General features: G+C 36.9%; 1 protein-coding gene across 7 annotated transcripts in view; it reads right to left on the minus strand.

Annotated features, from left to right (window-relative positions):
• The window catches only part of Qki (QKI, KH domain containing RNA binding), a 132,797-nt gene that overhangs the window by 41,513 nt on the left and 65,036 nt on the right, over positions 1–26,248 (minus strand). For all 7 annotated transcript variants that reach the window (XR_008221122.1, XM_052750827.1, XM_052750826.1 and 4 more), the window contains exon 4: positions 947–1,090. Coding sequence is in view for 6 of the 7 variants with exons in the window: in XM_052750827.1 (XP_052606787.1) it covers positions 947–1,090 (144 nt within the window). In the remaining variant the exon portion in view is untranslated. The remainder of the gene's footprint in view (positions 1–946; positions 1,091–26,248) is intronic.

Consider the following 26,248-nt stretch of genomic DNA (forward strand, 5'->3'; position numbering starts at 1 on the left):
CCCAATCTTTTAAGAAAAACAAACAAACCAACAAAATACTTTTAGCACCCTACTGACTGCTGCTGTGGGATGTTCTGTATGGCAAATGTGTTGCTGATTGGTCAATAAATAAAACACTGATTGGCCATTGGCTAGGCAGGAAGTGTAGGCGGGACAATGAGGAAAATAAAGCTGGGAAGTGTAAGGCTGAGTCAGAGAGACACTGCCAGCCGCCATGATGAGAAACAGCATGTGAAGATGCCGGTAAGCCACGAGCTACGTGGCAAGGTATAGATTAATGGAAATGGATTAATTTAAGCTGTGAGAACAGTTAGCAAGAAGCCTGCCACGGCCATACAGTTTGTAACCAATATAAGTCTCTGTGTTTACTTGGTCGGGTCTGAGAGGCTGTGGGACTGGCAGGTGATAAGAGATTTGTCCTGACTGTGGGCCAGGCAGGAAAACTCTAGCTACACACTGCTAAGTCTAAATTCTTCTTCTGTAACAGAGCAATTTAAGTCTGTGACTTTTAAGAAGTAGCTTAATTAGGTTTGCTTCTCTACAACACTTCCTTCACAAAAATAAGCAGGGATTCCTGGTTACGAATTTGAGCAATCCTGTCTTTTACATTATATATTTCATGAGCCATCCATTGTTTTTATATTTTGTGGTTAAATAAAATCACAAACACATAACAACCCATTCTTTATTAACCCAACAATTTCAAATCAATCTGAAAAGGGCAATGTTTTAAAAAAAAGAGCCGGGCGGTGGTGGCACACGCTTTTAATCCCTGCACTCCAGAGGCAGAGCCAGGCAGATCTTCATGAGTTCGAGGCCAGCCTGGTCTACAGAGCGATATCCAGGACAGGCATCAAAACTACACAGAGAAACCCTGTCTCGAAAAACCAAAATAAAAATAAAAATAAATAAACAAATAAGAATCCAAATGATGAAAATTACTTACTGCAGGTACCAGTAACTTCTTCACTTCTTCAACTGCTCTCTTCAGCTTGATCTCTGCTCTGTTCTGAGCATCTTCCACAGTGATAAGTACATGTAAATCTTCATTTAGATGCTCCCAATTGGGCTTGCCTCTGTTTTGCTCCTCCTAAAAAATATTTTACAAAACACAATGTCACTAATACTTTTTTCCAAAGACAGAATATGCATTCTGTAACATGAACCTATTGCTAGTTGCTTAAAGCCATGTTTTGTAGTGCATTACAAAGCTTTTCAAATATTTTCCAACCCTAAACCAAAGTCTAGCAATGGGACTAGTCAGTCAAATGAGAACTCATTAAATATTCATGCTATACCTACTATGTATCCAGTGAGGCTGGTGTCCAAGACAACCAGGAGTGGCAGTGCTGCTACTCTACGAAACATGCAATGCCATTTCTAGACTATAATGAGTAACTTGGACAAGCATGTCACTTCTCTATTTTACTTATAAGGAAACAAAGTTATCAAGGTTGAACAAGTCACTAATCAATATCACAGTAAACAAGCTGCCAATTTAGGAGATGAATCAAACTTATTCCCCAATTTAGTGATGTTTCCACCCATTACTACAGCTTTAAATAATACTGGTTCTAGTCAATACTAGAAGAAGTATTTTGAAAACTAGGTCCCAAAACGTTAAAGAAGTACTATTTGCTGTATGTCAAGCAGTAATTACGGCAACAATAAACCACGGCAAATGACTGTAGGAATTGTTTTAACTATATACCCATTGGCCTTAACTTTTAAAAGTGAATATACAGTTGAGATCTACTAGGCAAGGGAGCAACGTTCTTCTTCCAGGAAGTGGCCACTGCTACTGCCCATGCTCCAGTGGGCACCATGCACAAAGAGGTAGCACAAAACGGACTTAGTGGGTTTTAAAAAATAAAAATAAAAAAGATGGACATGCAGTTTGGAGACTAATGTGTGTATAGGTATCCTGGGGGAAGTAAAGGGAGTTAGATCTAGTATTTTATTGCATATACATACTAAGTTTTCAAATACTAAAATAAAATATAAAGTATAAAGTCTACTCTTGCATTGTATCAAGTTATGTTTCACAGACAAATATCTAGGTTTCACTTCTATAACTTCTGATTACCAAGCAAGGAACATACCTACATGTTGAAAGCTTTATCAAACTATTTGTAAGATAAGGGCAGGCAACCACATAGACAACTTATGAAGGTACCAATTCTTAAACTTGAGAAACAATTTAAGAATGTGAGTATAAATATGACTGGTACACAGACTTAAAGCAAATTATCAGAGGTGAACCATAAAAATACTCATTGTCGGACTTTGCTTGTGAAAGACATTAGTCTGTTACTGTGTCAATTACAGTCAAAAGAAGTAAACTGGTATGATAAAACAGGCTTTTCTATTATTTTTCACATTATTGAGGACAAACAATGACAATAGAAATAAGATCTACCAAGTACAGGATTCTGTTTTATCAGTTAGTAACTTTGGTAGGAAAACATACCTACACAGTCAAAGCTAAATGGATCTCCAGGAAAAATAGCAATAATCAAACACTAAGCAAACTAGTAACCCAGAGCCTATCTGTTTCAGTCTTAGGTCACACCACATTCCTTTTAACACATCTTGGCAGAGCTAGGTTTTTGGTGGTTACTATATTAAAAAGCAGTTCCATGAAAACATCAATGTCCACATTGATGGTGGTAATGTATCATCGGAGAATCTAAAGAGCACCCAAGATTAAAGCAATTACAAATACAATAATATTAATGTGGCTACTTAAAATATTTTCAATTTAAGAGATTACATAATACCAATTCAGTTACTTACCCAATATTTAATAAATGAAGGCATGGGCTGTTTCTTTTTCTCTAGGGTACACCATAAAGAGATGTGAGGGTAAAGAGTCAATGAATCAAGAAACTGGGAACCCTGGGGTCATTTACATAGCAAAGAATACAAAACATAAATAAATACTTCTGTGAAAAGAATCAATTTAAAATCCAAATTTTAATGTTAAAGAATGGTTGTATTTCTCACAAAAATATGTATTGTTATCCCTCTGGTAGACTTGGGAAAGTTAGCTGTATTTATTACCTGGTGAACTAAAAGTGTGCCCATGTCTGGATCCATATACGTATAAGGGACTTTCATTTCTAGCCAAGACAAAGAAGCCAGAGCACGACTCACCTCTCACTCTATGTGGAACAACCAAAGTGTATAGACAACAACTACCACTACTAGAAATCAGGCACTGAAAGAGAGAAAAGACAGTACTGAGGGAGCATGGGCCAGCCTGCAATGGCCCAACTTCATAGCTGTAGTCTTGGCCCACACAGAGAAGATACTAAAAAAGGTAACAACCTAAGAGTCCAGAAAAGTAAAGTATGCAAGGTTGAAAACTACTGGAGCTATTAGGAGCCCAAGAACTACACTCAATAGTTCCTAATGCATGTTAGGAAGAGGGTTCTAAAGGCCAGGAAGCAGCCACCAAAGGATTTCACATTACAAAAAATTTAGCTCTCTCTCAAATGGAGCTAGACTGAAACATCTCATGATTCATCAACAGTATCTCAAAGGGAAACAATTCAACCTAGTATGAGCTACAGTTCAAGTATTGCCTAATAAATTACAAAATCAAGACTGAAGGCAACTAAACTTTTTCCAACTAAGTCAACCACTTCCCAGAACAAAACTAAACAGCATTTTTAAGAATGAAAATTGTATCTTCCCAAATAATGTTCAATTCTCTATCTGCTATCTAGTCAGAAATTAACAGTCATCAAGGCTGGGGAGATGGCTCAGTGAATAAAGTGCCTGCTTTGTAAATACAAGAACTGAGTTCAGATCCTTAGCACTCCATAAAACACAAGCAGGGGTGGTGGTGGCATGTGCTGCAGACAGGAGATGTAGAGGGCTTACTGGCCAACCAATCTATCTGTAACAATGGACTCTAGGTTCAGCGAGAGACCTATTTCAAGAAATAAATAGGCATGGAAGAGATCAGTCGTTAAGAACACGAGCTGCTCTTCCAGAGAACCTGGTTTAACCAAGCACATGGCAGTTCACAACTATTTTATCTATAATTTCACACTCATGACATTTGACTCACTTTCCCGGCCCCTTGTGGATACTGCACATACATAGTGTATGGACATTCGTGCTGACAAAACATGGAAAAATAAGTAAATGAATGAGTAAGGTAGAGACCTCCAGAGGAAGGTGCCAAACCTCATGCTTTTGCCTTTGTGCACACGCACACATGCGAGTGAACACACACACACACACACACACACACACACACACACACACACACACACACACACACACGGTGGTAGAGGTCATTAAACATTGCAAATTAGGCACTATGAGATGAAAAAAAGTAAACTAAAACAAATCTAATGACACGGGTGTTATACTCAACGAAGACTTGAAAAGCTACCATGTATATGTATGTATACATTACACTAATGGAAGGAAAAGCAGACTATAATTCAAAACATTTCAGAAAAGTTTAAAAATAAAACTGAAACATTGACTTGCCACAGAAATCTTTATTCACAGAAAATACGAAAGCCAAAGGACTTTAAAAAAAATATTGTCTGCCTTGTAGGAACACAGAACAAGGCTGCAATATAATCTGACATTATTCTTTATTGAAGGAATACATTTCTGAGTTGTAAAATGCTTCAGCAAATGTGTCTTAACAAATTTGTGAATGTAAAAGCTTTGTTAAGAACAAAAGCTCCACCTATCCTTAATGTTTACTTCAAAATAAAAATTTTTGCTTACAATTAAAAAAAAAAAAAAAAACACCAGGGGCTGGAGAGATGGCTCAGGGGTTAAGAGCACTGACTGCTCTTCCAGAGATCCTGAGTTCAATTCCCAGCGCCCACATGGTGGCTCACAACCATCTGTAATGAGATCTGGCACCCTCTCCTGTCTACATAATAAATAAATAAATCTTTAAAAAAAAAAAAAAAAAACCAAAGCTTTCACTGATGATAAGGTTGACAAAATCATGGTTCAAGCCAGTTGTGGAAAGCAAATGCTTGGAACTCTAGCACTCAGAAGGCTGAGGTACAAGGGTCACTAAGTTCAAACCAGCCTGGATCACATAGGACTCTAACCAGAAACTATAAAATACAAAATCACATTGAAGGTGTAGTGGCAATGTCATTTCAAAACCACAAGACAAAAATTATTTCTAAATATAACAAAAGATACAGTATAACTACCATTATATACAAATATGTTTAAAGTTTTCATTTAATGTAGAAAGAAATGACTAGAAGACTAAAGGAAAAGCATTATGTATGCAATCAATCAGAATTCAGCAGCAAATTAAAACCATTTTACACTACTCTCAACTTGATAAAAAGATAAGACATAATTTCTAAATAATGTTTTACAATGTTTATATTATGCAAAAATAAGTTTTTTTTCTTTCTTGTTTTCTTTTTTGGTTTTTTGAGACAGGGTTTCTCTCTGTGTAGCCCTGACTGTCCTGGAACTTGCTCTCTAGACCAAGCTGTAGACTCAGAGATCCACTTGCCTCCAGAGCTCTGAGATTAAAGGTGTGCGCCACCACATCCTGCAAGAAATATATTTCAAATAATATTATCCTCTTAGTTGAGGATAAAGTTGAAATGATGATGATGATAATCACGGCAGCTAATTTTTTACTGAGTACTTACTATCTGTGATATAAGCATATCACCTTGTGTAATCTTCCAACTAAAATTGCTTCAGTGTAGTACTATCACTCTTAGCAGCATGCCAATCTGGAGACTGAGGGGGTCACAGCTTGCCCAACCCATAACAAGCTACTGGGCAAAAGAGAGGGCACACTCAGGACCCTCAACCTCAACAGCAAGTCCCTAGCATAAAATGTTACCTATATGGGGGTCCTACAATTAAGCAGATAAAGCTAGAAAAAAGAACAAATTTCTTGAGTCTTTAGAATTCTGCTTTGATACTCTAAACACATTTAAGTGGAATTCTAAGTACATTTTGACCAGAATACAGACAGAATCGATTATTGGTCTTGTTTTTTAAGACTGGTTTTCTCTTCTAAGGTCAAGCCAACCTCTTTTCTCACAAGTCATTTCCTAGGTTAAGTGTATCAAGAAGTGGAAGAAAAACACATGGCAAAGCAGACATATACATAACATGTCTTTTCTTCAAAGGAGAGGACCATGCATAAAATGTCAATGATACAAACATTCAGAGAAACACGCAGCCATTTAACGCAGAGAATTCTTCCCAATTCCAATTGTGGGGTTTTTCCTTCCGTTTTTGTTTTTATGTAACCTTAATACCACTGTCTGTGAACAACTATTTCTTTTTTTAAAAATTACCTATCTGATTTGCTATTTTTGAAGCTGCTACACCTAGTGACCTAAAAATATGACTTAAGAAACTATTCTAAACATCTGAGAAACTACTACTATGTTTGATTAGTTTGTTATCCAGTCTGTCCGTTTTATAGTTTAAAACTCTGCTCTAATTACAGAACTTGTTTAAACAAAGGACTTCTGTAACATGAAGCATCAGAGCAAACTGACTGCCCACCCTGGGCAAAGACTCTTTGAAGTTTGAACCTGCAGTCAGGCAAATCAGAACAAGACACCTGCCCCTCCTGTGCTCTTAAGTGAAAGCTCACAGGTTTAAACCTCTTGTGAAATAGTTTTACAAATGTATATAACTGAAACAAACCTATTTCTTATAATAAGCTTTATCATTAGGTCAAATATCAAAACTCAGATATAACAATTTTCAGTTACACATATAATCTTAAGTTAATTTCAGAAATATTAGTTGAATTAGTTTAAAAAAAATGAAGCCAAGAATTTGAAGGAGAGCAGGGAAGGGAAATATGGGAGGGTTTAGAGGTAGGTAAGGGAAGGAAGAAATGTTATAATCTCAAAAAAGAGTATTTGATGAGAAACTGTGTATAAAGTACATTTCACATTGTAAAATTCTTTCTGTCATAAAGCAAACCTCAAAACCTATTTCTTAAACTTATGTCAAACAAAAATTGTGCTTTGTAAACAAAAAAATTTACTCATATATAAACACCAGAATAATTTTTTTTATATTTAAGAAAAATACAGACAGCAAGAATTAACAAATGCTTATTAAATGGAGTCAAACCAGAACAATTATTCATTCAAAGAATTTTTATTATTTAATGTCAATTGTTTTCTTAAGTTAAAAACAGAAGATGCTAAGAGTGGGCAATGCATGTCCACAATCCCAGCACTGGGGCAGATGACGCAGGAGAATCCAGTTTGAGGCTAGCTTGGTGGTAATAAATCCATTTTAGTCTGAGCTACACAGTAACACCTTGACACAAAACAAAACCTACCATGGATATAAGAACTGACCCCAGCACTGAATCTATACAAGAATATGCCTAAAAGAGCATCTGGTATACAATGCATAATCTATTACTCTACTCTGTTTTCCACAGATTTGAAACTTTTATATCTTCAAGAATTTTCTGGATATTAATTTCCATATATGTTATTAACAGCTCTACATTCAACCTATGAAATGTCAAATGTACTAGTTTCTAACATTCACTCTGCTATCAAATACTAAACCCACTTTTATCATTATGCATTTTACCTCACTATATGCTAACATACCATATTTATGCTAGAAATTACTTTATAAAATATACAGGAAAGAATTATTGCATGTAATACAGAAGAAACATTTGATAATAAATTACTTTACTAGAGACTGAAAACAGCAAGTAACACAAAACATACTGGTTAAATACTAATTTCTGCCCTGGACTCTGTGTTCTACTATGCAAATGTTAATTTACAGCTGCCCTTGTGGTATTTTGAACCCATGAGTACCAAACAATTGCAGAATAATGAACTGACCTTAGGACTGCACATCTAGGTATGTCTCTGCACACACACACCTGAGAGAGCTGTGTTACTATAACTGAACTCTGGGAGCCTTGGCAAGTAACAGGTACATAATTTATAACTGTTTCGATTCCATGGTGTTCAGTACAGTGCCGAGCACTCATCACATAGTACTACTTTACGATAACTGGAGTACTTAACACATATACTTCAAACCCAGGCACTTTCCCTCTGTAGAATACACTCACAATTTTGGAATGTTAAAATTCTTTTGATTTCATATTGTTGCTTAGCATCAAAATTTTTAGAATCAATTATTTTTTAAAAAGTATATCAGATCATGGTTAAATAGTATCAGTAAGCTTGAATTATTTGTAACATTTAAGATTATCTTAAAAGTTACCTGCTTTTGTCTGAACATCCAGAGTTAGGTAACCAACTTGGACCATAGGGGTGGTCTATAGGAGCAATGTTTTCAACTCTATAGGTATTTCTATTGCACAGCTAGATAGAAGGCAGAACGCACAGACACAGCAAGAGCACATCGTATTTTTTACCTAATGATTTGAAAGAAGCTGTCTGATAGTGAGTGCGTGCGTGCGTAGAGAGAAAGAGAGATATCAATAGTATTGGATCGTTCAAATGGCTACTGTATTATGAGTAGTCCTTTCTCTAATCTTTAAAAAATCTTCACTAGTATTTCAGATATCAATATGTAGGTGGAGCTTCTCTGTGTCTCAGCAGCCGCTCCCAAATAACCATTCAGAGATTTAGCATTAATTATAAATGATGGGCCAATAGCTTAGGCTTGTTTCCAGCCAGCTCTTATAACTTAACCCATTTCTACTAATCTATGTGCTGCTCCAATGCTCATTTACCTCATCTATCTATCCCATGTTGCTTCTTCTGTGTCTGGCTTGAGACTCCTCAGATTCCGCCTTTGTTCTTACCAGTATTCTCTCTGTCTCCAAAACCCTGCCTAGCTATTCCCAATCACCTTTTTAATAACAATGAGAGCAACACATTTTTCATGGTGTACAGAAGGATTATTTCATGGCATCCATACTTCGCAGTATTATTTTTTTCAAAAGCTCTATTTTACACAATTAAAAAACTCAAACTCTATGATTCTTTGTGCATTTCTCATTTACTACATCTATTATGCAAAACCTATAAAACTCCAAGATTGTAGCTAGAGTTTTCCTGCCTGGCCCACAGTCAGGGCAAATCTCTGTCACCTGCCAGTCCCACAGCCTCTCAGACCCGACCAAGTAAACACAGAGACTTATATTGGTTACAAACTGTATGGCCGTGGCAGGCTTCTTGCTAACTGTTCTTACAGCTTAAATTAATCCATTTCCATAAATCTATACCTTGCCACGTGGCTCGTGGCTTACCGGCATCTTCACATGCTGTTTGTCATGGCAGCGGCTGGCAGTGTCTCTTTCTGCCTTCCTGTTCTTTCTTTTCTCCTCTCTGTTAGTCCCGCCTATACTTCCTGCCTAGCCAATGGCCAATCAGTGTTTTATTTATTGACCAATCAGAGCAACACATTTGCCATACAGAACATCCCACAGCAGTATTTATTCTGATACTTCATTTATATTTGGGTAACAAAATAATTACAGAAAGTTCGTATACTTTTCTATAATCTGACCCGTGAATCAGAACTGTAACATGGTACAGTGAGTACAGCACAACGACATACCCGTCCCTTTCTCTTGACTATGTTTTCATTTCCTTTGGGGCCTACCACAACATCACTACTCACAACCAGACAGGTGCTGATTCTTTAAAATTCAAAGGCATTATTTTAAAAACACATTCTTTAATGATGCTTTTGGCAAAGCCTGTGTCAAAAGCATGAAAAGGTGCATATAGAACTAACAGCGGTCATGCCAAAATAAAGTAACATTGTCAACAATTCTTCCCCCTCATTTTATAAGGTTTACAGGTAAAAAGTTTCATGAATCCTCCTTTGTGAGTTATAGTTACATATTAAAATTTGTAATTTCCCAGAAACCATTTTTTTAAAATGCCAAAGTTACTTGCCATCTAAAAATCATGTTATTTTCATGACTTTATACTGGTACAAAACTGAACTTTAGAAAATGTTTTATACAAGATCAATGTTATAATATTAATTAACTGCCATTAAATGTTACCCACCACATTGCTATTATTAATGATTTCCCTGGTCAAGTACAGCTTCACTCCATTTAAGACAAGAATGTCTAGATTACATAAATCACATTAAGTAATAACTTTGCTCACACCCTTACACTAAACACTAAAAACAGTCTATATTAACACAAGACCTAGGCTAGAATGCAGTGACCTGACTGACCCTCATCTTCCAGAAATAGTTTGTGTTATTTAACACCATCTAAATTCGTATTTCTTAGTCAACAATGAAATTAACCAAAACATGGGAGCTACTGTTAGGGGAGTTATTTGGTGTTGTGGCTTCATAAGGTGTGGTTGGTACCTTGGTTAGGTTGGATCTAGCCGCCAGGATTCCCTTTCAGGCTTACTACTTACAATGGCGTGTAGGATGATTTGTTCCTTCTCAAGAGCAGAAAGACAAATGAAAGGCAGTAGCCATTTTGCTACATTAACCTCTGTTCACTAACAATGAGAGAATAAAGACAGGAAAAATAAGTTTTCATGAAGGAAGTCAAGAAGGCATCAAAGGTCGTTTAACTAGTTACAAGCAATTTAACATGCGTTTTAAAGTCAGCTTTTATTTAAAAAAAAAAAAAAAAAAGTCTCCACACTGACTTGCAAACTGCAGTATTGAGCCTACAAATCAACTGGACATCTAAAGGACTATTGTAACAAAGCACCCTTAATAAGGTACTTAATAAGGTATTAATAACAAATTTTAACTTAAACCTAACATCCAAGAATATACTGTATTTAATTTGCTACAATTCCATTGTGAGACGATATAATCTCTAAAAAATAATGCCTACATAAATGACCAGATTATGTATCACAATGAGGTGACAGATACAGGAAAAAAGTAAATAGCTTTCTATATTGTTATCAACTACTAATTGCTGGACATAATTTGTATTTCCTGCTCAGTCTATTCAGTGCTGTATTACCAGCACATGCCACAACCTTCTGCTAAGTTTCTTAGGAAACTGACACATAAAATAGTTTGCAGTCATAGGACATCTCCACAGCAGAAACACAGATGTAGTATTAACAGAATAGGTCCAGCTGTTTTCCAGCATGGTTCTAGCCTGTTGACACTCTGACTCCAAGGTATGGGGACTCCTATTTCTCCTTATCCTAGACCTATGGAATAGACTGACAATTCAGGACATCCTACAGAGAATTACTTTCATTAAATATACTGGTATATCCTCCCAGACTATCTTTTCACACTCTGCTTATTTGGCTTTCTTATGCAGTGAAATCACCGGCTCTGCTCAGATTTAGTTTGCATTTGTAGTCATTTTTAATTGTTTGTTATTGATATACTTTGAATACATGCTTTGTTATATATGTAGCAAATATACTCCCTGCTATGGCTTGGTTTTACTGATTAATGGTTGATTTTCTTCAAGTGTTTAAAATACCGGAAGGAAAATAAACATACATATATACCCAACCATCCCATTGTCATTTACTGACCAGTCAGACTTCTTTCCTCACTGGCATTCTTCCCCATCTAGCCTTCCCTTCTTCCTACAGCATTTATATTCACATGTGTAAGACTGAAACAGCTTGGCTTAATGCCCCAGGTCTACAATTATGAACAAGAACAAAATAATCTCAAGACATTCCTCTATTTTTTCTTTTCTTTTCAGATTGCCTCATTTATTAATTCATTATTTCCTATTAGAAACAAAAAAATAAAACTTCTTGTTACATTTTTACTGTAAGCATCAATAAAAAAACAGTATTTTACAAACAAAAACATCGTGTATGGTTTTCAAAGTCCTAACTCTAAAATCTTTCACTGCACTTTTCCTAATGTTTTCAACATCTACACTGTATCTACACTTGATTCTACTTATTTGCAATATTTCAGTCATTGTAAGACTTTTATTTTTTACATTTCATATATTATTTATTGTGTGTATGATGTATATGGGGGGGGTGCATTTGCTCTCTAGAGAACCCATTCTCCCACTGTAATTTCCAGGGTTTGAACTTACAATGCCATATTTGTACAGCAAGCATTTTTACCCACTCAGTTATTTCAAGGACAAATTCTAAGACACTTAAGTAACACAGCAACATTTTTGAAGCCTGACATGTCTTATTGATGTCATGAGGCATCAGTAGAATACTGCTGCTCTTGTCTAACTATTGCTGTTGTCATCCGGATACTTTAAATCCTCACCAAGCCGCCCAGAGAGTAAGGCTTAGCCATTTTTTCAAACCAGTTTCTAGTCACAGAGGATATTAAGAAGGCTGAAAAAGCCGGGCGGTGGTGGTGCACACCTTTAATCTCTGCACTGGGGGGGGGGGGGGGGGGGGGGGGGGGGGGGCGCCAGAGCCAGGCGGATCTCTGTGAGTTCGAGGCCAGCCTGATCTACAGAGCAAGATCCACGACAGGCATCAAACTACATAGAGAAAACCCTGTCTCAAAAAACAACAACAACAACAACAAAAAACCCCGAAAAGACGATGGGGTCAAACCATCTTGTCTACTGCTTGCTTAGATGGTCCTGGTCCCTTGGCCAAAGCTCCCCTTTACAGATGTGATGATATGCTGACACAAGCAGAAGTAACAACTCTCTTCAGCATCCCTGGTACACAGACTCAGAGGACTAGGTGTAAATACAAGGACACGGCTCCTGCTCTTGCCGTCAATCAGAAAGTCTGGCTTCTAGTCAGGAAGCACTGGTCTTCTATAAACATGTGTTGAACTGTGGCAACAAACTAAGTTGTTAGTTTAGGTAAGATAAAAACCAGTCTTTTCATAGTCCCTGAAACAACACATATTAAAACTTCCAATAGCTTAGGAGGAAATATGAACATTCTTAAAGTTCCTATACTATCAACACTCATGACAGCACAGACATGACATTAAATAAAACACCATCGAGCCGGGCGGTGGTGGCGCACGCCTTTAATCCCAGCACTTGGGAGGCAGAGCCAGGCGAATCTCTGAGTTTCGAGGCCAGCCTGGGCTACCAAGTGAGTTCCAGGACAGGCGCAAAGCTACTCAGAGAAACCCTGTCTCGAAAAACAAAAACAAAAACAAAACAAAAAAAACATCAAAAATAAAGAAACTGCAAGTTGATATCTTCCTTTAGTGTGTATCAGAATACAATGAAAAGATTAAGTCTAGAAAAAGCTGTTAAAATGACACTGCTATTAAATACAATAAATTCATTGGTTTTCAGTTTAATGCATATTTTGCTAATTTTCAGAGAAACAACCTGAGTTAATCCTTACATCCTTGTTCAATAAATTTCGTACCTATCAAAGCATGCTCTTTATTGCTTCCTTCTCCTAGCTCTTCATCTACTTCAGTGTTCTTTACGAAGTGAAAACACACCTCCATGAGGGACTCCTAATTTTCCATCTCAAGCTGATTTCTAGCTCAAGTCTTCTATCACTAAAGAACAAACTGCAAACTGTAATGAGACTCCTGAATCTGACAAGACTTCTCTTCTACAACGATACACAGTGAGCATGCCAACAAGCATCCAACATACACTTCAGTACGGTGTTTTCATTGGATTTGCTTTACTGACACACACTGAACATGTATGTCTTACTTCTTTTACTTGTGTTACTTTCTAACTTTACATGTTTTGTTTTGTTTGTTTGGTTGGTTTGGTTTGGGTTTTTTTTTTTTTTTTTCAAGACAGGGTTTCTCTGTGTAGCTTTGCGCCTTTCCTGGAACTCACTTGGTAACCCAGGCTGGCCTGGAACTCACAGAGATCCGCCTGCCTCTGCCTCCCAAGTGCTGGGACAAAAGGCGTGCGCCACCACCGCCCGGCTTGAAAACTGGTGTTACAAGAGGCTGTAAGCTGGTCTTTGACAAGCAAACTCAGGTCCTCTGCAAGAATAGCAAGCATTCTTAACTCCTGAGTCATCTCTCCAGCTCTATGTTTTTGTTGCACAGGCAATCTTTTTGTACCAATGAGAATGGAAGTGATAAAATCAAACACCCTTGGTATCTCTGTGAGCTTAGGGGGGAAAAACATAGTATCTTATTACTTGATGCTACTATGAATTTTTTGGTAGATGAACTTTACCAAACTGAGGGTGTCTCCTTTTATTTTTAGTTGTGTGTGTATGGGAGTAGAGGGGGTTAAGCCATGTAAATATATATGGAATATCGCAAAGCACACCTTTATGCAGCTACAGACACAATCACAGCTCTGAGATTTAACCCCACTAATATGATGGGCTACACTGATTCAGAGATACTAAATTACTCTTACACATATCATTTGGTAAATGATGCAGTAACCTATTTATATTTCATTTAAATTTACTAAAATTTGTTAAGCATTTTGATATCTGTGTACATGAGAGATATGAACCTTTTCCTTCACATTTTGGTTCTAAGGATTGAATTCAGATAGTTGAACACGAGAGTATAACCTTTTCTTTATAGGGAAGTTTTAAAATACAGCTCAGACCTTAACCAACAGAGATATTAAAGATCTGTTACTTTTTAGATTTTTTATAATTTGTTTTTCAAAGAATCTATTCTCATCTAAACTGCCTAATTTTGTCCCAAACTTCCTCATGTGGCAAGATATACTGGTACATACCTGAAATTCCAGAGCTAGTGATACAGAGATAGGAGGAGGATCAAGAGTTCAAAGTAATCCTGGGCTACATTACACCCTGTCTCAAAACAGTGTTCATGTTATCTATTCCCTCAAGAGGATCTTTAGTATACTGTCCTCCATTTTTTTCAGATAACTGGTTTTCAGTAGTCTCTATCGGTTATGAATCAACCTAATTAAAGCTTTATCTATTGTGCTGATATTCTAAAACAACAAATATTCAGTTTCTTTACATTTCTTTATTGTCCTTTTTCAATTTCAGTAACTTTCAGCTTACATTTCTTAGTTTATTTTTAGTTACACTAAGCTTAGATTGTTGATGTTTGATGCTTCTAAGCCTGTAGAACATTTATAGATAAAATTTCCCTCTAAACAAGTTTTTAACCTCATAAATTTTGCTGTCTTGTAATTTTACAATCATTCTACTAAAACTGTTTTCTGGTTCCTCCCTATGTCTTGGCCAATAAGTCACAGAGAGTTGTGTTGCTTATTTTCAAAATATTTGGTATTTAATTCCTTGATGGCCAAAGTTTAAATTATACAATTCTCATCTTCTCTTACTCTATGACACAGTATAGGGTCCATTCTAGTTTACTTAGAAGAAAATGTGGTTCCTAGTAGGCAATCATGCTGGTCAATGGAGAACTATGTAAGCTCTGCTCTTGTACAACAAATGGCCTCGGTGTCACACCTTAAGCTCAGATCATTTAAGTTCTTTCAAGCACACTGTGACTCCTGTAGGAAAATCTGAGGACTCTCTTCATCTCTTCTGTCCTCTATCAATGGCATTAGGGATTCCTCCCTGTAAACTTCATGCTACTCACTGTGCTGTCAACAGGCCCAAAAGCCAGACCTACAAGTATTTTGTATACTAACATCCCTCCTCCAAGAACTTCACTTGGAATTCTGAAGTTCTTTCTTCAGTTACTTGTAGGAAGTTGTCCTAACAGAAATTTATACATTCACAACAAGAAGTCCCCAAATTCTTACACTGACAATTCAAAGCTTTCTCTCATAGGGACTAGCAATAGCTCAGCATTCAAACATCAAGGAGCTGTGGCCTTGGGGCTGATTAAAACACTCTTTCTCCTGACAACCAGGGCTTTTTCCTAGACAGTAAGTACAACTTTGTTTCTATTCAAAATGATGTAGCCACTCAAATTCCATGTTACAGCTGTGTAACAGCTTCAACACTCACTGCCCATTCTCAAAACCATTCTCCTGGCTACTTTACCCTTAAATCGTCCCAGTACTGAACTGATCCTCTAGTTTCTTCCCCAAAAATACTTCTAGGTAACAGGAGGGCACATATATACAGTCCACCCCACAGAACTACTAGCCAGTGAGGAGGAAGTGACTAAAGGTAGGTGTGATCTTAAAGCATAATCGCTAGGGTGGGGAGACAGCTCAGTCAAAAACGTGCCTGCTGTACAACCTTGAGGACCTCAGTTCAATCCCCAGACTCGGAGTAAAAACCACAGGCTCAGTAGCATCATGATTATTCTAGCATTAGTAGATGGGGATAGGTGGCTTAGCCTCACACCAATCAGAAATCCTACTCAAAAATAATGGACAGTGTCTGAATAATAACACCTAAGGTTGGCTTTTGGCCTTCACATGCACACACATGAATACACACCCACACATACAACAGGGGCGGGGAGGAGGATACTAAAAGGTAGGAAAGCTGTTTCAGCAGGTAAAAGAGGTGGCCATGATAGCCTGGTCACCTGAGTTTGGTCTCTGGAATCTAGAGCGGAAGGTGAGAAACAACTCCTGAAAGTTGTCCTCTGATCCCCACAAGTGTGCCACAGCACAAGTGTGCCTTGGCACAGGTACATTCACACATAGGCAGGTATGTGTATATGTGCACACACACACTATGCCTGGCTTCAACAAATTAAATCTTAATTAAAGAGGTAAAACTTCATGAGAGTAACTGAAACATCTGTTAATTCTACCTCAACTAATAGTTTATAAAAATAAAGCCTTTATCCTAAGGATGAGAGAAAATTTTCAGTAAACAATTGATGTTTTTAAAACAAAGTTTAATAATCATAAATTCTAGATTTAGAATAAACTTTTTTTTAAAGAAAAAAGGGAAACTTCTGAAATGAGAAAAAATTTAGTTTAAAGTGATTATGGTTTTTTCGGGGGGGGGGGGGGGGGGTGAGGTGGTTGCAGGCATTTCAGTAGTCTCCTGGCTCAACGCAAATCCTTGAATCTTAAAGATTTTGGTCTCAGGCTGAATGTATCTTTTCCACAGGGACTGTATAACTAAGAATTGGCTTGACACTAATTGAAACTAAAATTTTTTTTTTTTTTTTTTTTGGTTTTTTTGAGACAGGGTTTCTCTGTGTAGCTTTGCGCCTTTCCTGGATCTCACTCTGTAGACCAGGCTGGCCTCGAACTTACAGAGATCTGCCTGCCTCTGCCTCCCGAGTGCTGGGATTAAAGGCGTGTGCCACCACCGCCCGGCTGAAACTAAAATGTTTTAAGCTTGTGTTAGATGTGTAAATTCAATGAGAAAATATAAAAAGAGGTTTAAGTAGTCTGAAAACCTTGAAATTAATGGCTATAAAACTCTCTATGACATTTAAGGATTTTTAAGAATATAGCATTTCTCAAATTAATAATACAGTGAGAAGAGAAATCTACAATAACCCGAAGACTCATATTATGGCAAATAGGTTTAACCACAAAGGGTTTGCAAAAAAACAAAGCCATCAACTAACGGGGGGGTGGGGGGGGGGGTGGGGTGGGATGTCCTCCCACCAGAAAACCAAGCATAGGCTAGTTGTGCAATGCAAGTTGTAGTTGTACATGAGTGAGGTCATTGGTGTAACCACTGCTCTTCATGTCAAACAAAGCAGGTAATTAACAGTCATTCTAGCACCATCCCTTATCACCAAAACACACAATGGATACACAGCAATGGCTTTCAAAGCTCAGGCTGTTACAACAGAGCTCCACTGTGTGTCAGAGTCACATTCACTTCTTTATTACACAAGCATACATTTACTGCTCAGCCAGACACCTATAATTAAGCACAAGAGCACTATAATGCTAATATTCAGGCTAGCTTGCAAGTTAGGGGGTCCCCCTCCTCCCCAGAAGGATGATTGCCTTTCATTTTAAAGTTTGAAGTAGCTACAGTTCACTTAGTTTTGATTACATAGCAATTAGATATGCAAATACACAGATCCAGAAAAATACATTTTCAGGCTTCAGATTGTGAGCAATCAGGCCCATTCTCTTCTCTTGTACATACAAGCAAACTCATTAAACAACTATTGTCTCAGAGCATCTCTGCCTCAAGCTCCCCCACCCACTTTTGCAATGTCATAAACATACTGAATACATTGCAGCTGCCATCTATCTCTTTTGGTAACTTCCTAAATGAGTACTCAGAAGCACTGGATAGGAAGCAAGGAAAACTACCGAACAGAAGAACACACATATTCTAGCCCTAACACCATGTCTGAAGTTTAAACATACTAGGTAATCTGAGGCAGAACTGTCTTTAGTTTAGGCCAGTATGAGCTATTTAATAAGTTCCAGGCTAGCCTGAGCTACAGAATGCAACGCTGTCTTTAAAAAATTATTCCTATTAAATGATATCAGTAATTAATAACCTAAAACACACAATAAAATGTAGGATCAGCAAGATGGCTCAACAGGTAAAGGTGCTTGCAATATAAGCCTGGCAACCTGAGTTTGGTACCCAGAACCCAAATAAAGATGGAACAAGAGAACACACTCCACAAAGTCGCCCACTGACCTACACACACACACACACACACACACACACACACACACACACACCAAACCATTGTACAAACATATCATTCACACAGACATACAGAGTCACTAATAATAAATAAATATTTAAACACTATAAAATATTACTCAGGCCCAGAGTTAAAAGGTTTGTATATATATTAGTGATGAGGAGAAATAATGGGCATGGGAGAGTTTTTTCAATTTTAAGATTATTTCAAAGTACCAAGTTAAAAAAGACATTACATATTGCTAAGCTTACAGATTTTCCCAGAAAAAGCCACCCTTGAACAACACAATGTTAACAATGGAAATAGACCTCACTTTTCCTACACAAAAGGAGCCATGTGTCACCACTGAAGACATCAACCAAATCATGTAACTGTTTAGTTTTTTCTCTCCTGATGGCTTTCATTTTTACAGCCATATGTAAACTAGTGATATGATATAGTCTGGATTTGCTGCCCCAAATTCAGAGTAAGAAAATCCTCAATACAACAGTAGCAAGTTGGATCTTTCAGGAGGTATTCTGCCCTCAAAAGGAGAGAAATAAGGTAACCTATCTCCCTTTTTGTTCCTTCCATCTGTTCAACCACATTTCTCTTCTGTGGAGGATAACATCAGTGGAGGTTCCTATGGAGCATAACACTCAGCAAATACTGAGCCTGCTAGTGCCTTATCTTGAGATTTTTACAACCTCAAGAAGAGTAGTAAGCTTCTACTCATTATATACTACTTATTTTTAATACATTTGGTTACAGTGGCACAAACAGATCTTACTGAACAATGTGGTTCTAAAATTTTACTTTACAAAAAAAGCACAGGCTTAGACTAGTTAACAGCAACCAACAATAACACCCTTGTGAATACAGAGCACTTAAACTAGTTTCTAATTGTACAAAGTCAGCACCAAGGATTTAGGGCAATCTGAGAAACCAGGGACAAACATTAGGAATCCTGACCTTTTTTGAAGAGATTACCATGATTTATCTTGTAGCTAAGGACAATACAGCACATGAAAGATAATGTGTGGATTTACACATACCTCAGCACACAGAACACACCATTTCAAAATACTATCAGCAACCTCATTTGACAATTATCAATGTTTATTTCCCACCAAATGATTCCTAACACCATGGCAAATATATTTTATACACACACACACAAACACACACACAAAACACACACACACACACACACACACACACACACACATATATGTGTATATATATATATATATATATATACACATATATATATATATTTTAATTTTTACTTAAAAACCCTTCCACCAGTTACTTTTGTATGTGTATAAACATAAAGGTACAAGCTGTTCACTGCAAACTTGTTTTCTACTGATAGTAGTCTATATAATAAATCTTGTATTTTAAAAGTGTGCAGTAAATTCCAATGTATTATGAAACGTTTCTGAACAGCTACACTTACTACTAAAATTTTAAGATAAATGAAAACACGTATTTAAGACAGATCTGACACAAAACACTTAGGCTATTAGTTAATCCCATTAACTAATAATAAAAAGGTTAAGTGTCCTGTCCTGTATATAGTATTCTAAATTTGACAGGTTAAATTATTGGGAGTGTCTCTCTAATTCACTAAGATTCCAGGGCTCTGGGGATAAACAGAAAACTATTGATAATTACATCAAGGCAGTGATAAACCTCAGGTTATTTTAGGTAAACTGAGATGAAAAGACATCCTTCTACCCCCTCAGACCTATTATGATATTAGGGGGAAAAAAAAACAAAAAACCCTTAACATGCCATCAAAATATAAGGTGGTACGACTCAGAAGCATCGTTTGTTTTTTTTTTTTTCTTTTAAACAAATTGTATCTTTTATTTCCTCCAAGATAATTGGGGAAATAAATGTAGCAAAACTAGGTAAAACAGAACTGCTTAATTCCTCGATCCCAACTCAGTAGCTCTAAAAAAACAAAAAATAAATATTAACTTAAGTAAAATTCCACTAAATTAAGAACTTAAAAAGTAAATTTTAAAGTTTTCACATACTGAAACAATTATAAAAGCAATTCAAAATGTTTGTCATTAAAATTGTTTTAAAGGGCAAAGTAATTAAGTACATATGAATGGAATTTACCATTCTACATTATAAAATGAAGTAAAGATGTCAAGTAAGCAGACTTGATATGGGGAGAAATTAGCTAAAGGATATAAATTCAAAACTCAACAGAAAATGGAGGTTATGGAAAATATTTTAGCCTATCAGAAACAATAAACCATTAACTAAGAAGTGTAAATGGAATTACAGAAACATGAAAAAATTGGGTACAAGTCATTAACCGAATCCTGAAACCATCAGGCAGCTAAATTTAAAAGGGGCCGGGCAGTGGCGGCACACACCTCTAATCCCAGCACTTGGGAGGCGGAGGAAGATGGATCTCTGAGTTCAAGCCCTGTCTAGTCTCAAGAAAAGAACAGCAACAACAAAATAAAAAAACAAAGAATTTTAAAAGAGAAAAGTTAATCTTATGTTATAGTGAAAAAAATAGGGTAAGCACCATTTTTACCGAACTGACTAAAATGAGCATCAACAAAAAAAGCCATGCCTATACTTTTAACTGCTAAATGTGATATATTGAAGGGGGAAAAAAAATCACATCACAATATAACATTAACAATATGAAATCTTTGGAATGTGATTTTAAAAGATTGTTGTTGTAGAATATTATTTTAAGGTATGTTACTTTTGTTTATGTTGCATTTTTAAAAATCTGTGAAGCTGTGTTATTGTGCCTGTCTAAAACACCTGATGGCCTAATAAAGAGCTGAATGGTCAACAGCAAGGCAGGAAAAGGATAGGTGAGGCTGGCAGGCAGAGAGACTATGTAGGAGAAATCTGGGAGGAGAGATTAAAGGAAAGAGAGAGGGAGGAGGACGACCCAGGGCCCAGCCACCCAGCCATCCAGCCATGGAGTAAGAGTAAGATTTACAGCAGTAAGAGAATGGAAAAAGCCCAGAGGCAAAAGGTAGACGGGCTAATTTAAAGTTTTTTTTTTTAAAAAAAAAAAAAGCTGGCTAGAAACAAGCCAAACTAATGAGGGACGTTTATAATTAAGAATAAGTCTCCGTGTGTGTGGTTTATTTGGGAGCTGGGTGGTGGACCCCCCAAAAGAGTAAGAAACAACCAAGAATAGACTGCCATCATTTTTTAAAGTTCTCTATATATGTCTGTGTATGTGCACAGTTAAGACTGCCATCATTTTTTTAAAGTTCTCTATATATGTCTGTGTATGTGCACAGTTAAGTGCAAAAGAGTACTGATATCTGTGGAGTTCCGAAAAGAGCATCAGACATCCTGGAGTTACAGGAAGTTGTGAACTACCTAATGTGAACACTGGGAACTGAGGTGAGGTTGGCAGCCAAATCAGCAGGTGCTCTTAAATGGTAAACCATCTCTCAACCCCTAAGGTGTGTATATTGTGTGTGTGTGTGTGTGTGTGTGTGTGTGTGTGTGTGTGTGTGTGTGTGTGTATGTATGTATGTATGTATGTATGTGTGTGTGTATCACCTTGTTTTAAAGAAATAGTCTCTATTATAAGGATAAAGAACCATAATGTCTGTAGTTTATACACGTGGGGGGATGTAAAGTCAGTTCTCACTCTACGTACTAAAATTATCAGGAACACTGAATACTAAATCCCTGCTCTTAGAAAAAAATGGGGTTAGGCTTCCATGAATACATGAATCAGTGGTCACAACATTTCTATTAACAAATCAATACATAACCAAGTTTGACATATGTTTCTGTTTAAAGAAACTTGTTTTTTTAATATCAACTGCTGATTTCATAACACTAAACAAATAGCCAACAACCGTGTCTAAACTAAGCCTCTCCAATGCAAATGTCTTCTCTGTAAGGTAGCGTAGCCTTTTGCTCTCAAGAACATTATTACTAGACAAGCCCCTCAGCACCGTGCTCACCACACCTGAAAGAGATCACCAACAGAACAATGTGCGTGCGCGCGCGCGCGCGCAGCCGCGCGCGAGAGAGAGAGAGAGAGAGAGAGAGAGAGAGAGAGAGAGAGAGAGAGAGAGAGAGAGAGAGAGAATGTGTGTATGTGTGTGTGTGTGTGTGTGTGTGTGTGATGACACGGACTGAAGACAACAGTGCTTGTTGTGGAATGTCTCCTCTTGGTTCATCTCAGGTGGGAAACAATAAGATGATTCCTTTCTGTTGATGCCTGTTTTCATGACTAAATAAATGCAAGTGTCACAAATACTCATTTTTTAATTACAAATAAGTTTTAGCAAGATAGTGAAATTACAAGTAGAAATATTGCAAATGATGATCAGCTATGTATGCCCCCAAAAACAAAATGTTAAAAAAAATTACACCAAACATACGTTAAAAGAGTGCAGAAATTCACTGTACTACTTCTTAAGAAAATTAAAAAAACAAACAAGCAAAAGACCCCCACATATTTTATTTTAAATGTGTATCTATCTATGCACATGTGTGTACACATAAGTGGCTTTAGATACCTGGAGCTGTATTTTATTTTAAATGTCTGTCTATCTACACACATGTATGTGCATACTGTCCCAGAATCCAGATGTGGCTTTAGATACCTAGAGCTGGAGCTGCATGCAGTTGTGAGGCACCTGCTTTGGGTGCTGGGAACCAAACTCCAGTCCTAGGAGTTTGCTCAGTGATCTCACAACTTGGATGAGACGATAGTACCAGTCAGAGATTAATTCTACTAGTTTCAAAGATAACAATCATTAGAGTGTCTTGAGAGTTCCCATTTCAATTGTTAAAAAGAGTAGGCAGTGAAAACATCCTAGCTCTAACATATGCTTAGTATGCAAAACATCATAGGTTCAATACCCAGCCCCCAAAATATAATAAATAAAACATCTTCAAAATAAAAGAATTTCATTTGTCTTAAAAAGTCCATTTCTTTAATAGCTAATTTTATTGCAACTAAGAGTGTTATACAATTAAAACATTTTAAAATTAAAGAACAACAAAAATTGTATATAGCAGTGTTTCATAGCTGAAGGACAAAATTAAAAAAAAAAACCCACTAGAATAGAGTGGCTCACTAGGCTCATGAAATTGCCCAATAATTTGCTGTTAACATGGCTAAAGATGTTTCTAACTTAAGTTCTTCATTACAGAATTATGGAAAGGAAAATCAAGCAATACAGCACAATGATATAGACAAATGGCACTTTCCTATCAATTCTGTCACCACTAAACTGAACATTCTAGAAAGAATATGTGCCATATATTACCAAACTACAAGGTATTCAAATATTCCCTAACTAAACAGACTGTAATCCAATCAAGACTTAATTTTTAAAGGCTTATTAAGAGTATCTAGTGATAAGATGGACTCTCCCTTTACTGAAACTCATGTCTGATTTCATTAGACATGGACAATTAACTTACCCTGGGAATAGATCTATGGCAGAGTAATTAAGTTTTACAGGTTACTTAAAATGTTACTTCATTTTAATAAACAAAGATAATTCTATTTTGGGCCCATCTTTTCACCCTTAAAAATTGTCTCACAATCTTAATGATTATACATCAAAATAAAATGATTATTTGAAATTCTCCAAGTCCTTGATTCCATAGTGAACATGTACAAAGAAATGGAGCTAAATAATCTAGTCAATGTTTTAAAGTTATTTTCTATTTTTCAAACACACATGGTAACAAAAGCAGTGTACAGGCACCACTGGAGCAAGTTAACAGCCTTGAAATAATCAGAAGATGCCACAAGCTACACTGTAGACTGCAAACAGGTAAGTCGAGGAGATTTACAAAACCCTGACAGCATTCTGACTGGCAAGATTTCCAAGATTAAATTGTCTTAAAAAAAAAGTACATTTCTTTGATAGGTAATTTTATTGCATTTAACGAAGAGATTGTTGTCTCCAGTGAGTTTTTTTCTTACAGTGGTCTTTTATCATAGATGGTTTGAAGAGAATAGAGTTAGTCTTTTGCCAAAGAACAAATATTAAGAAGGTCTCAAGCTGAAATATCTCACATGGGTTCAGGTGTCTGAACACTTGTTCCCCCGACTCCTCTTTGGGGAGGATATGGAGCCTTTAGGAAGTTAGGTACAGCTGGCAGACACACACTATTGAGGTGGGCTTGAGAGCTTATCCTGTTCCCACTTTCACCAGAGCTGTTTCCTCATTGGTTGAAATATGAAAAGCAAGCCACACTAAGCACTTTCCAAAATGGATGCTGTGATAAGACTACATCCCCTGAACCATGAGCTAGTAGAGAGCCTTCCTTTCTGAAATCACATTTGTCAATTACCTGACTATAGTAATTTAAAAGTAACCAATAGGGTAGGTTTCTTTCTGCTTTAAAAACCAACCACTTTCAAAGTTCAACATATCTCCAACTGACGAAAAACAAAAGACCAAAAGCAACTTGGTGAGGAAAGGGTTTGTTTCACTCACAGGTCCATATAACATTTCATCATTAAAAGCAATGAGGTCAGGAACTCATGAGGGGCAGGAATTGGAGGCACAAGCTAATGCAGAGGCCATGGAAGGGTGCTACTTACCAGCTTGCTCCTTACAACTTGCTCAGCCTGCTTTCTTACAGAATCTAAGACCACCAGCCCAGGGATGGTCCCATCCACAATGAGCTGAACCCTCTTCTATCAATTGATCATTAAGAAAATGACTTACAGCCAGATCTTATGGAGACATTTTCTCAACTGAAGTTCCCTCCTTTCAGGTAACTCTAGCCTGTGTCATGTTGACATAAATCTAGCCAACACATAAATAAATCAAATTATTAGCTTTCAGCTACACAGACATCTTTAAGAGACTGGCAGTGTGAAGTACAGCAAAAGGCTCTGAGGCATGGAGATGTGCTATTAATTTAATATGTTATTAAGGCCAGAGGACTGCTAAGATAGATGATCCTGAATGCATATTTTCTTTTTCTTTCTTTTTTTTTGTTTTGTTTTGTTTTGTTTAAGACAGCGTTTTCTCTGTTAACAGCCCTGGCTGTCCTGGAACTTGCTTTGTAGACCAGGCTAGCCTGGAACTTAGATATTCACCTGCTTCTGTCTCCCCAGTGCTGGGATTCAAGGCGTGTCCCACCACCACCCAGCAAATTTTCTTAACACAAAGAAACATGATGCTGACTGGATGGTTAAACACTGTATACCCTAATAAAATGCCATATTGTACCCCATAAATGGATCAACTATGTGTAAATTAAAGATAAAATTTCTATCCACAAAAAGATCAAAGCAATTCAAAGACACTAATCTTACTTTACTACAAGAATAGAATTTTTAAGTGGGTTATCTGAGGCTTCATGATCATGTGTGACTTCCCTTCAGCCCATTTCTTATAATTAACATATTATAGTATTAAACTGCTTCCAAAAGGAAAATGAATTGCTTTAACATAGCATTCAACCTTGCATTCAATGTCAACACAGCTTTTGACCTCCAACTTTTCACTATGGCAGACCAAGCACCCTCACCCACCCACAGTCAATGTCTTGTTCCTAATGTCTAGAAATTCATCATCCAGTATCCATAAAATCTTCAACCTACAAGAGAATTCACATGGTTAAACATAAGTAAAAATTATGAGTTAATTTAAGTATAAAAGTTAGTCAGTAATAAGCCTGAGCTAATGGCCAAACAGTTATAATTAATATAAGCTTCTGAATGATTATTTTATAAGCGGGCCATAGGACTGGAGTGGGTGGGTGGGTGGGAGAGGAACACGCACCTGGCAGGACCAGAGAAACCTTCCAAACTACAAAATGGCTTAGTGGTTAAGAGCATTTGTTGTTCTTTCAGAGG

This window comes from Peromyscus californicus, unplaced genomic scaffold (genome assembly GCF_007827085.1).
Source record: "Peromyscus californicus insignis strain IS unplaced genomic scaffold, ASM782708v3 Scaffold_22__1_contigs__length_63687245, whole genome shotgun sequence".
NCBI classification, from domain to species: domain Eukaryota; kingdom Metazoa; phylum Chordata; class Mammalia; order Rodentia; family Cricetidae; genus Peromyscus; species Peromyscus californicus.